At 42.6% G+C, this 12,014-nt stretch overlaps 1 protein-coding gene across 2 annotated transcripts in view; it reads right to left on the bottom strand.

Moving 5' to 3' along the window:
* The window catches only part of LOC131191618 (SAM and SH3 domain-containing protein 1-like), a 702,583-nt gene extending 699,455 nt beyond the window's left edge, over positions 1–3,128 (bottom strand). Inside the window, exon 1 of one of the 2 annotated variants that reach the window (XM_058169948.1) lies at positions 1,840–3,128. In XM_058169948.1, the coding sequence (XP_058025931.1) occupies positions 1,840–2,325 (486 nt within the window). In that variant the 5' untranslated portion in view covers positions 2,326–3,128. The remainder of the gene's footprint in view (positions 1–1,839) is intronic. The other variant, XM_058169983.1, reaches the window with a different exon arrangement.
* Positions 3,129–12,014: the final 8,886 nt, after the last annotated feature.

Raw genomic sequence — 12,014 nt, forward strand, 5'->3', positions numbered from 1 at the left:
GCAACAATACTTGATTTTCTAATATTTTCCATGTACCTGTTATTTTTTCCTCATAAAAAGAAATCAATGTAAGAAATATTCATTGTAAAAATCAAAATGGAAAATGTGTTTATGTTGTCTCATTAGAAGGTGATACCAAGACTTATGTTTTATATTTGTGCCTCTCAAAATAATTTTGGACTAAATTATCTGTAGAGGAACAGCTTTTCTATTTCTGGCTCAGGTTACAAACAGATCCATAAAAAAGTTCTATGACTAACACCACGGGCAAATTGCTTCAGAAAATGATTCATTTACAATGGATACAAGAGTTTACACACCATTATTTGCCAATTCATATTAGACATCTGGTACCCTGAATATGGGTTGTTATTACTCTCTGGCTTGTCAGAGAGGTGCTATGATCTGTCTAAAACTGGGGGGAAAGGAGAGATTTTATTCATTTTTAATGTAGTAGTATACAATATTCTCAGTTGTAGTCATACTGTATTCTTATAGATCGCATTGCTGACTTCTGTATATGTGCGCTGTGCATATTTTTTACAATTATTTCTGAATTATTCTGACATACACTTCACAACTAACACAGCTCTTCCTTAACACCATTTCATTTCATATCAGTTTATAGCATAGCATACATCTTTTGACAGACTGACATTATGTTTCTTCCTTCAGATTTTCACTTCCATTCATTCATTTATTTGCATTTAGAACTGTTTTTTTCCTGTATGCTAGCTAGTCATATCCATTATCCATGACATCTGTGAAATATATGTTTTGCGAGCGCAATGCCCATCTGTGAGTCGCTTATAATATTATAGGTTTACATTAGATATACAAGGTTGTGATAATGATTTTTACCTGTCACTCACACAACCAATTCTGCAGTGAAAATAAATTAACCTGAAGTTCTCATGTGGTGCTATTGAGTTTTTTAAACATTCTGTAATTGTCTGCTCCTTGTACAAAAACATGATTTTAAAAACCTCTAAGAAATCAAGCCAATTATTGAATTCGGTAAAAAGACTTGCAGATACTTGACACTTTCTTAGACACTTCTCAGAGCTTGACATTGATTGTCAGTAGATACAGTGCCTCTTTTAGATCACTTAACACAGGTGTTTTGTCCATAAAAGAACAAACTTGAGTGATACCTGTGCTTTCTTGGCAATGACTTTCATTGCTTATTCATTTACTTGTGAATAAGCTGTACAGAAACTGGATGCAAGCTCCCAGTTTAAGAGTAACTATAAAGAAATGTGCACTATTTAACTTTTTTCTCCTAATTCAATGTCTTTGTGGATTTTGCCAGGTACTTTCACACACCTCAACAAACAAACAAACATTTCCACCTTATGCTATTGCAATTCAGACAACTCTGTTATGTAACACACTTTCCACCCTCAAGAATCAAATTCAAGTACTAAGAAATACTACTGGCTTCATCGTATTGCCATCTTCTTTCACAAATATTCCAAGGAAAAGTGCAAGGCGATGAAGCTGAACTAAGCCATTATGAGACTTACTATGTCCACCTGTATTCATCCCGCTTAACTATTTTCACGTCAGAAATGGATTGGGCTGAAACTGGAATCCACAATCACTCTTTCAACTCCACACAGAAGAAAACGACTTCTCCAAGACACCAAAACAAACTCCACTGCCTACCTACAAACAAGCTTAAGAGCAAATCAACTCAAATTGGCTAGAAAAGCGAAAAAAGTTCACTCTTTGCAGCGCGTTCTCCATCCAACCAGGAGAGTTGAGGGAACAACAGTAGCAACGACGGCGACAAAAACCAGCAACGCCAACAGGATTGTTAAGGCACAGCTACCTTACCTTGCTGGAATAAGGGGGCTTGCTGAGAGTGATCCCATCCCGGATGAGTTTATCCCTAATCATGATTTTCAGTCTGAGCTTGGGGTAAGTGATCAACTCCTTGGAGTTGAGTTCCATTTTCCGCGGCGCCCCCCGAGAGTAACCCGTCGGGGGCGTCTGATGAGGTGGGTCCTTCCACATCTTGGCTTCGCGCGGCTCCACCAGGCGGCTGGTGTAGATGTCGGGTCCCGGCGAGCCCCGCCGAAGGGGCTGCGGCTCCAAGGTGAAGTAGAGGCCGGCGGTGGTCTCGTCTTCCTCTTTCAGCCTCCGCACCGCTTCGTGGAGGCGCCGCCTGTGCTGGGGCAGCGACACCCCGATGGCATCCAGGTCCGGCTCCCCGATTTGCTTGCACACCTCCAGGTCGTCATAGCCATTATCCACGAAAGACTCGGCATACTGGGTGAGTTTCAGGGTCTTCAACCATTCGTAAACGACGTTGGCGCACATGGTGGAAAGCAGCCCCGGTGGTGGAGGAGGAGGAGGTGCGAAAGGCAACTTTTGCAAAAACCCCGCAGCCCCGCCGGCGGAAAAGGCAAAGCCCGGCAGCCAAATCCGGACGTGATATCGGCATCGGCTGAGAGAAACGCCGAAACTCGCGTTCGGCGAAAAGAAGCCTCCTCTGCACGAGAATGAAGACGGTTCAGTCCCGGCGCGATGGGAGCCTCGAGTCTCGGGTGGCGCTAAGCACACCTTGCGGCGAGTCCCTCTGCTTCCTCAGTCATGGGCGTCCCCCGCTCTCAGAAGGGGGCTACGGCCTCCGTCCATTTCCCCCCCAACCCAGCCCGAGCTTCCCTCCCGGTCCCATGGCCAACTGTAAACCGGCGACCGCCTGTCTCGGCAACCGTTCACGGCTCCCTTGGTGCTGTCTCTGGAGTCTTCTCCACGGCTTGCAAGGCGTTTCTTTTCCAGCCCTCCTCGCCCGCGGTTGCCCCCTCAACGCAGCGCGGAGTGCGCTGTGTGCTCCGTATGCTTGCGCGCCTACATTTTAATCCAGCCTCGTATTCACGTGGGGCGGGAGCAGACGCTCGCTCGGCCGCCCGCTTCTGCAACAGCTTCCTAGTTGCCTGCGCTCGCTCGCCGGTCTGTGCGAAAAGCGAAGAACTCCACACCTCATCCGACCAGCCACCATGTCATTCCCCCCGACCTTTATTTTCCAAGCCGCGTCCCTCGCCTCTCCCCGTGTCTTGAGGGGTGCGGAGAAATCCTTCGCCGTATAGCCGGGAAAGGCCGGGAAATCAAGTTTCCCGGCTCCCGCCTTTTTTTTTTCCTTCGTTAGGCTGGAATTTGCACCTCGCACCCTCCAGAGACCTTGCGCGCATTAATGCTGGCCGCGGAGCCGAGGGAGGGAGGCGGCTCCGCGTATTTGGGGGGAAAAGGTGCCTCTGAAAGTGCCACCGTTATTTGGAGAGGAGAGTGCAGAGCAAATAGTAAGTCCGCAGCCAATAGCAGCCTCTCCTTTCCACGGGATTACCGCCGGCTAGAAAGGAGGATTGGAGAGGGGTTTTTTCCTCTCTCGAGCAACAGCCTGTCCCGCTCCAAGGCCAGGAATTCCGGAATCTCTTTAGCCCCCGAATAGTGCCATTTTGGAGCACCGGGAATAAGGAAGCGCGCATTCAACAAAAAGCAGCAGCTGTGCCTATCTGGTCTCTCCCTCACCTTCAATTGCTCGTTCATGCTTCATTAAACAAGTTGGATTGCACACACCCTAACATCAGAAGATGAGGAGCAGCCTCCGCACAGATGCTGGCGCTTTCCTCGTTTAATCTTTTCCTTCTGGAATCCTTTGCAACCCCTCCCTGAATGATGGTTTATCTTGTCCGCCTCCCCCCCCCCATGTATGTCTTGTGACAAACCATAGCAGCAAGGCATATTTTAAAAGCATGGCACTGGTGAGGTGGTCTAAAAACATTAGCAGCCCTTTGGTAAGGCCTTTATTTCACAGGACAGGTGAATAGAAGATACTAGCACAATTTATGGTAGCTCTTCCCTTTTATTCATACAGGGAGGGCTAGCTGGTACATTAACTGCTCAGGAGGAAACACCCATCAACTTACTTTCTCTGTGGCACCAACAATGTTCTAATCCAGCAGTCATTTGTGAAACTCTTAAATCAGGAGGATTATATCCAGGTACCCAAATCTCGTGTCATTCAACTGCTGCTGTGTAAGAGATGCCTCCCTAATACACTGTTTGGCAATACATTGTTTGTTTGAATTTATTCGCTGCCCAATTTCAATAAACTACAATGAAAACCTATTGGTTTAGATACTATTCTCTGGTCTCTTCTTTGTGGCCATTTTCTTACAGGTGCTTTGTAGTGTGTACTAGTGTGGCCCAGCTTTTATTGTGGCAAGCAAGTGAAAGACTATTATAAATTTATCAGAACAGGATAAGTTGGCTAACACAAGAAGATGCTAGAAATTGATGGCGAGGAAAAAGCCTGTACAATAGGGGTGTCCAACCTTGGCAAGTTTAATGGTTTGTGGACTTCAATTCCCAGAATTTCCTGTGCTGGCTAGAGAATTCTGGGAATTGAAATCCACAAGTCTGAAAGATTGCTAAGATTGGTTCTACAATGTTACAAAGGACTAGAGGTTTATGCCTATTCCAAATCCCTAAGCCACTTGTGGGATAGCAGATGACCAAAGACAAGATGCCTGTTCCCCTGCAGAGAAGTAAAAACTCCAACTGTCTCTGAACAGCATAGTAACCAAATCTTCTCTTTTAGCTCTTCTAGAAAATGGGTGAGGAAACCCAGAGAGATGTAGCATTTGGCCATTTTTGACATGCTCCAGAAATGGAAACATTCAGAGGAAATTATCCAGATATGCAGAGGCTTGGGCTTTACTGGCTGGTGGTTCCTTCTCATCTTGCTTTGATAAATATCCCTTGCAGGAACATAGAAAGGAAAGGAGGTGGAAATTGTGACTGTTGTAGAACTCTACAACTCCATCTCCGCACCAATATTTCTCAACTTTGGCAACTTTGAGGACTTCAGCTCTCAGCATCCCCCAGCCATCATTGCTGGGAGTTGGAAGTCCCCACATTTTAAAATTATCAAGGTTGAGAAACACTGTTCTGCAGATAATATTATTCACACTTCATTCATGTATAGCTTTTATTTTTGGACCAAGAAGTGCCATCAGTTTCAGGTAATATCTCAAAGGTGCTTTTTCAAGAGGCAGCTGGACAACTGGTTTTCCTTTGAAGATGTTTTGCTTCTCATTCAAGATTTCTGAAGAAGTTTCTTGGATGGCTGAGAATCTTCAGGTACATATTTCCTTGACTGATGAAGCTGGGTTGTGGTGGAAGAGAGACGCGGGTTGGTTCCTGAAGAGCAAAAAGCAGGGAAAGTTTCTACAGCTTGATTCGCAGATTAAAACGGTAAACCACCCAATTCCGGCTTTGCCATTAGCGGGGATTCTCTCTTTTATTTCCTTCATTACAGGGGGTGCGGTGGGAAGAGAGACTGTCTCGATCATCCCTGCCATGATTGGCTGGCGTGTTTCGCTGTAATTTTCTCAGCCCCGCTTGCTTTAACTCTCTTCTAGTTCTGAGAAGTCCGGATTTCCCAGAACTTTTTCAAATTATAGACGCGGTGAGGAGAGGAAGGAAGGCAGACCGCCTAACGCATTAGGCACAGTGAATGCGTTGCAGTGAAGGCATTAAGCACACCATGGGGCACAATGCAGGGCGCAAATGGCACTAGCAACAGGAGTTTCTTTCGGTGGGGAGGAGGGGCAGGAAGTGGGACGAGAGGGAGCCACTGACGTGTGTGAGAATTACACCAGCTTCTTGAAGCTGCAATGGCATTGCCGGTCGCAGAACAGACAAAGCCGGGATCGTCGTGAGACTGACCCTTGATGCCATTTTTATCACGCCTCATTCCCTTGCTCCATATTACTGGAAGAGCACCAAACCTGCGCTCGCAATTGGTCTTGGAAAAGGAAAATTGGAGGAGGAGGGCTTGACGCTGCCAACAACACCGAAATCCGCCTCGTATCCTTTTTGAACTCTCTTAGGCTTGCAAAAGCAATGCTTGTAGGTATGGGATGAAAGTGTCTTGCACTTTTAATTAGCTGGAGAGGAAGAATAAAAAATGCCCCGGCGGGACTCCTAGAAGAGTTGTCTAGAAGAGACGAAAAAACAAGAGGAGGCTTCGCCCGTAATTCTTTGCTTTTTTTATTTTATTTTTTTCCTTTTCAGTACGTGTTCTCCTTTCTCGCCTGGTTTTCGCTTCCAATTCTGAGCTCGCAGCGCCTCCACCCGCTTGATGTGAAATGTAGCTGCTCCTTTCAATGCTGCTGCTGCTGCTGTATTAAATATATTGTTTGTTTTTGGACAGGATTTCCAAAAGATAACAGGGGGACAATATTTCCATAAGTAACAGGGGAATGTATGAAATCGTATGAACTTATAAGGTGTGAAACCTGTAGAGGTGAGTGGTGATAAACCCATTTGTTTTGAGGCTGCATGAATCAAATTATAAGAATGACATCAGATGCAAGGCTACTAGCAGCCTCAGAGAGTGGATTTTTAATTTCATTTTTAACTACCTGTCTTTTCATATCTGTTTCAATGGAATGAATGTGCCTTTCAATGAAATGAAGGTACTTTTACTGAGAGCAAATGAAAATATGACATCCAGATCAGCTCAACGGAAAAAAGGGTCTTTGACATACCAGAGCCTGTGTGTATAAAAATTTGATTTTTTAAAATAAAATACACCACTGGGCTGAAATATTTTCAATACTCTTCCATGTAAACTTTTTAAAAACTAATTGATAGTAACACTCTTTAGTATAATTTTGAGGAAGTTTAAATAGAGATATGTAAGACGGCATTGCTTTTCAAATTGATTTGCATTGTCCTATTCTATTTGTTGTCAATATCAGATAATACATCACAGAATATAAGGTTGTGTAATGGTGTGTTACACAATAAATCAGTATTATTAAAATGCTGGAAAGAAGTGAAAAGAGCAAATTACGTATTTTCACATAACTCTGCAGGTTATTAGTGGAAAAGTTATTCTCCCTTCTACTTTTACCAAAGGTATGTTAGGAATCCTACAAAGGCTTCAATATTTGGGCCATCAAATATGGGCTGCAAAAGTCAAGAAAACACTTGTAATTAAAGATCTCTCTTTGTAGTTGCTATTTTGTAGTTACCTGGATGTTCACAGCTCAAATCTGATAGCCCTATTCAAAATACAATGCAAAATCCCCGCTGTCTGTTGTAAATATTAGTGTACATCTATCCACTGGACTTTGGTGAATTTATTTCTTTACACATTCCACTGAAATTTCCCATGGAGGAAGATCTATTTTGTCAAATGTGGTTCTCCTCTGGGCTTGCTTTGGCTAGTATCTTGAGTACTATATGTTTCAAAAACTGCTGTTAGTCGAAATAAATACTTTCTGACTAAACTTCATATCAGAAATATGTTGATAAAGATTCTCAGTCATCCAGATAGAGTTGTCTGGAAGATGAGTTATGGTAACCGGACTTTTTCGGTTTGAAATGTGCTGTTTATCAAGGTAGCTTCTTCAGTCTGAGCTAAAGAATCATCAAAAAATAAACTTTGAAGATCTCCATTTATTACAAGGTACATCTGATTTTAAATTGGTTCCTTTATTTATATGGTGGGGAGGAGGCACTTTTATATAAATACTTTTTTTTCTTTTTACGACCCTTTAGTCGGGATGGGGATGGCACAACTGAGTGGAGTTGACATTTACTGGCTGTATGCTCTTCCTGACACCTATGTTCACAGCAAATATTTTCTCTTTGGGTTCTGATAAACACTTGCCATTGCCTGGGATCAAACTTTCAACCTTCTGAGTGAGAGGCAAGTATCTTCACCTCTAGGCCACTGCACTGCTCCTTTTATCCAGTGTAAAATTCTCCCATCTATTTTATTCTCCTAAAACTGAAGCCCTAGCTTAACTGAGTTGATAGTGTAGGCTTTACTTATTTTATAGGATTTTGATATTTTATATACTGGAGTATCTTAGATATAGCTACAATAGAATAGTGCAGAATAGCTACATGAATAGATTGGAGAAAATAGACACAAGCAGTCCAAAAACCACTGCAGTAACAGTAAAGTAGAAATATGAAAATATGGAAATTAAAAAAATAGTTGTGTGTCCTTTCCAGAAAAAAATATCTAACCTAACTAATTACATGCTTAGGGTTTAGGAAAGTATCTGGCATAACTGACGATCTAATTAACCAGTTTTTTAATGGATCTCTAAAGACTTGTGAAATGCAAAAGGTGTAAGATTCACAGGAACATTAAAAAAAACCTTTTTTTGAAGTAGATAATTATGATAGTTGGGATCTTATTGAATCCATTTGCAGAATGGGTATGTGGTGTAATGTATCTTACTCAGGGGTGAAATCTAAAAATTTTCCCTACCGGTTCTGTAGACGTGGCTTACTTGGTGGGTGTGGCTTGGTGGTCAGATGACTGGGTCGGTGTGGCCAATAACAATAATAATAAAAATAATAAACAAAGTATAAAAAACAATAAGAGGTACCAAAAACCAATTTTCACACTTTACACACACACTATACAACACAACACAAAAGACTCACACACAATGTAAAAGCAGCTGCACTTCACCCAAAATGGCCCCTGCAACATGCAGGAATCTCACACAGCCACAAAAAGTTCAAAAACCAACTTTCACAGTTTACACACACACAACACAACACAACACAACTGACACACACACACACAAAATGCCATATACAGCTTTGTGAGATTTTGTGTGTTTGTGTACTTAGAGTGAAACATTACAGAAACACACCAAATCTCAGCTGCACAAATATTTTATTTTATTATTTTATTTTATTTATTTATTTTAGATCAGGGATCTCCAACCTTAGTAACTTTAAGGTTTGTGGACTTCAGTTCCCAGAGTTCCTCAGCCAGCAAAGCAAGCAGATTGAGTTATTCACTGAGGAAATGGATTGCAGGCAGGCAGATTCAGTTGCTAGCTGATGCAACTGATGTAAGCATGGCTTTGCAAGCCCAAAAGGAGCAGCAATAAGGCAAGTGGGGACGGGGCATTGGGTGGGCATGGGTGGGGACTGTTGTAAGCGGCTGTTAAAAATGATTTTAAAAGCCTGTGATGATGAGGCAACTCATCTGGGATTGCCAGAGGGAAAAAAGATTTTTAAAGCTCCTCTGACGATCCCAGCTGAAGTTCCCTTATCGCAGCCCAGAACCTCTTAAAATAATTGTTTTAACAAGCTCTTTGGCTGAAGAGCTTGTAGAAAACATGTTTTGTAAGGTTCTGGTGATGACAAACTCAGCTGGGATTGCAAGAGGAGCCTTTTAAAACCTTTTTTTTTTACAACCTCTTCGGCCGAAGAGGTTGTTAAAAAAGAGTTTAAAGGGCTCTGATGATCCCAGCCGAGCCGTGGGATCAAAGGCTTTTTTAAGACATGTTTTCGGCTGAAGAAAAACTGCTTTTAAAAGTAAAAAAATCAAACCTCTGATGATGGTGTGGCTCAGCAAGGGCAGGGGGTGGGGCCAGGGATTTTTGCTACTGGTCTCCGAACCACCAGCCGCCATCGCTACCAGATCGGGCGAGCCGGTCCGAACCGGGAGCATTTCACCCCTGATCTTAATCCAATATAGTGATTTAGATAAATTACTGCCTTTATTCATTGCATAAGTTTTAACCAGAAATCTCAAAATTAAATTGATGTTGATTAAACCTTTTAAAAATGAAACTTATTCTTCAGGCCATTTATTATTATTATTTTGCATATCACACTGTAAAATTGTTTATTTAGCATGTTTTGGTAAATTAAGAAAGATAATGTGACATTCTTTGATACCATGTCTCCATAAAGTGATAAAAACAGATGCGAAAATATTTATATCTGTTTATATGTAATAAGCCATATATCATATGGCTTTTTTCTGTTGACTAATTATTACTGACTTACAAACCATTAATTGCTGTTGGGACGCCTTAAATCCATCTTGTTATCACTAGTAACACTAATGCGACTTCTTATTTTGTAAGATTCAAATGTTAATTGCATCGGAGTCACTATCTCAATTCTTTTAAAACAAAATTAAGACAGGCTTTAATGTTTACTTCTAGTCCATCTTTTGATCCAATTCAAAGCACTGGTTTGATCTTAAATTCTAAGTGGCTTATGAAAGAGCACCTTTTACAGTTATTTCGGCTTGGTTAAGTTAAAGGCCTTCATGGCTTGGGACCAGGTTATCTGAGGGACTGTCTCTTGCCGGTCAAATCTACCCGACTCATCAGAGCGGGGAGGTAGGGAATGCTGCAGGTTCCATCCCCGAGGGAGATATACCTGGTGGGACCCAGAAGGGTCTTCTCTATGGTGGCTCCCTCTCTCTGGAATATCATTCCCCCAGAGATTGGAATGGCCCCCACTCTAATACTCTCCCTGAAGGTGCTGAAGACCTGGTTCAAATAAATAAATAACTTTCAGAAGTTATTCTCCAGGCACAACTATTGTTGTGTCTCGCCAGCTCCCCCTGCCGCAGCCGGGTCCCTCTTATCTCCTGCCGAACGCTGATAGTTCGGAAGAATGTCCTGGCATGCCTCCAGGCCCCAGCCCTGGCACCATGCCCGGACAGGCCGAGCAAGACGAAGGGCCTGACGTGCCTTCAGCCCCCAGTCCTGGCACCATGCCAAGGCAAACGGAGCAACTAAACCCCTCCCCCACAGCATGTGAGCCTGAAGAATGTGAGGCCAGTCATGAGCCAGGATTGCCAACAGCTGGAGGCTGGAGAGATCCTCGCTTCCGGAGAGTTGAGAGGCGACGTCAGCAAAAGGAAGGGAGGGGCAGGCCTGGATAAGTGCTGAGTCATGGAGCCACACCCCATGGCCTATATAAAGGATCTGATTTCTGGCATTTTCCGAGTCAGGCAAAGTCTAACTTGGATTGCTGAAGTCACTTCCTGGTCTCCTGCCTGCCTTGAGAACTCTGATAGGACTTTGGCAGAGCTGCAGATGCAGCTTGATACGGACTTCCCCGACCCGGCCGTCAGCGGAGGAGTGGGACACGACAACTATCAACTGTAGCAACGAACAACTTTTAAAGATCCTTATAAAGTATGGCTTAGTGGCCAAGACGCTGAGCTTGTCGATCAAAAGGTCGGCAGTTCAGCGGTTCAAATCCCTAGTGCTGCGTAACAGGGTGAGCTCCCTTTACTTGTCCCAGCTTTTGCCAACCTAGCAGTTCGAAAGCATGTAAAAAATGTTAGTAGAAAAATAGGGACCACCTTTGGTGGGAAGGTAACATGTTCCATGTGCCTTTGGCGTTTAGTCATGCCGGCCACATGACCATGGAGACGTCTTTGGACAGCGCTGGCTCTTCGGCTTTGAAACGGAGATGAGCACCGCCCCCTAGAGTCAGGAACGACTAGCACGTATGTGTGAGGGGAACCTTTACCTTTACCTATAAAGTATGATGGCATCCATCTGTGGAATGTCTTCCCAGAGAAAATTTGTCTGGCAGGCTCACTACTTCTCTTTACATCTCAAGCCAAAGCTTAATATGTAGAATGTTTAGCAAATATTGGGTTTTTTTAAAATAAATAAGACTTTATAATATTTTTTCCCCCTCGTTTGTAAAATACTTGTGGCCAGTTCAGTGATATAAATAACACAGACACAGAAATATTAAAGGAATCCAAGTACAAATCCTCTCTTTCAACAAGAAACTGGCATAATACTGAGGTTTGTAAGATTTCATTAAGAGCTTTTCCTATATTAGTGAGAAGAATTCTAGCCAGAAGTCCCATTCTAAGCTGAACTGTTCTGTGTACTTTATGCATATTAATTGCACAATAATTTTGAATTATTTGATGAGAAATATATAATCTCTTATATGATAAACCTAAGTAAATAGAAATACATAAACTGTTTTAGTGTAACAAAAAAAAATTGGCATCAATTGTACAAATTATACATGGGTTTGTATAGTAAAAAGTGTTAAATAAGACTGCCACCCTGTGGCCATAGGCTAAACTACAGGATTTGTGTTTCTCAATACTGTATGACAATTATTTGCCTATTCTGGTATTCCGAAAGTGTTTGATATATTAAAAAGACAAATTAAATGAAAATAAA

The sequence above is a fragment of the Ahaetulla prasina genome, chromosome 1 (assembly GCF_028640845.1).
Source record: "Ahaetulla prasina isolate Xishuangbanna chromosome 1, ASM2864084v1, whole genome shotgun sequence".
NCBI lineage: Eukaryota > Metazoa > Chordata > Lepidosauria > Squamata > Colubridae > Ahaetulla > Ahaetulla prasina.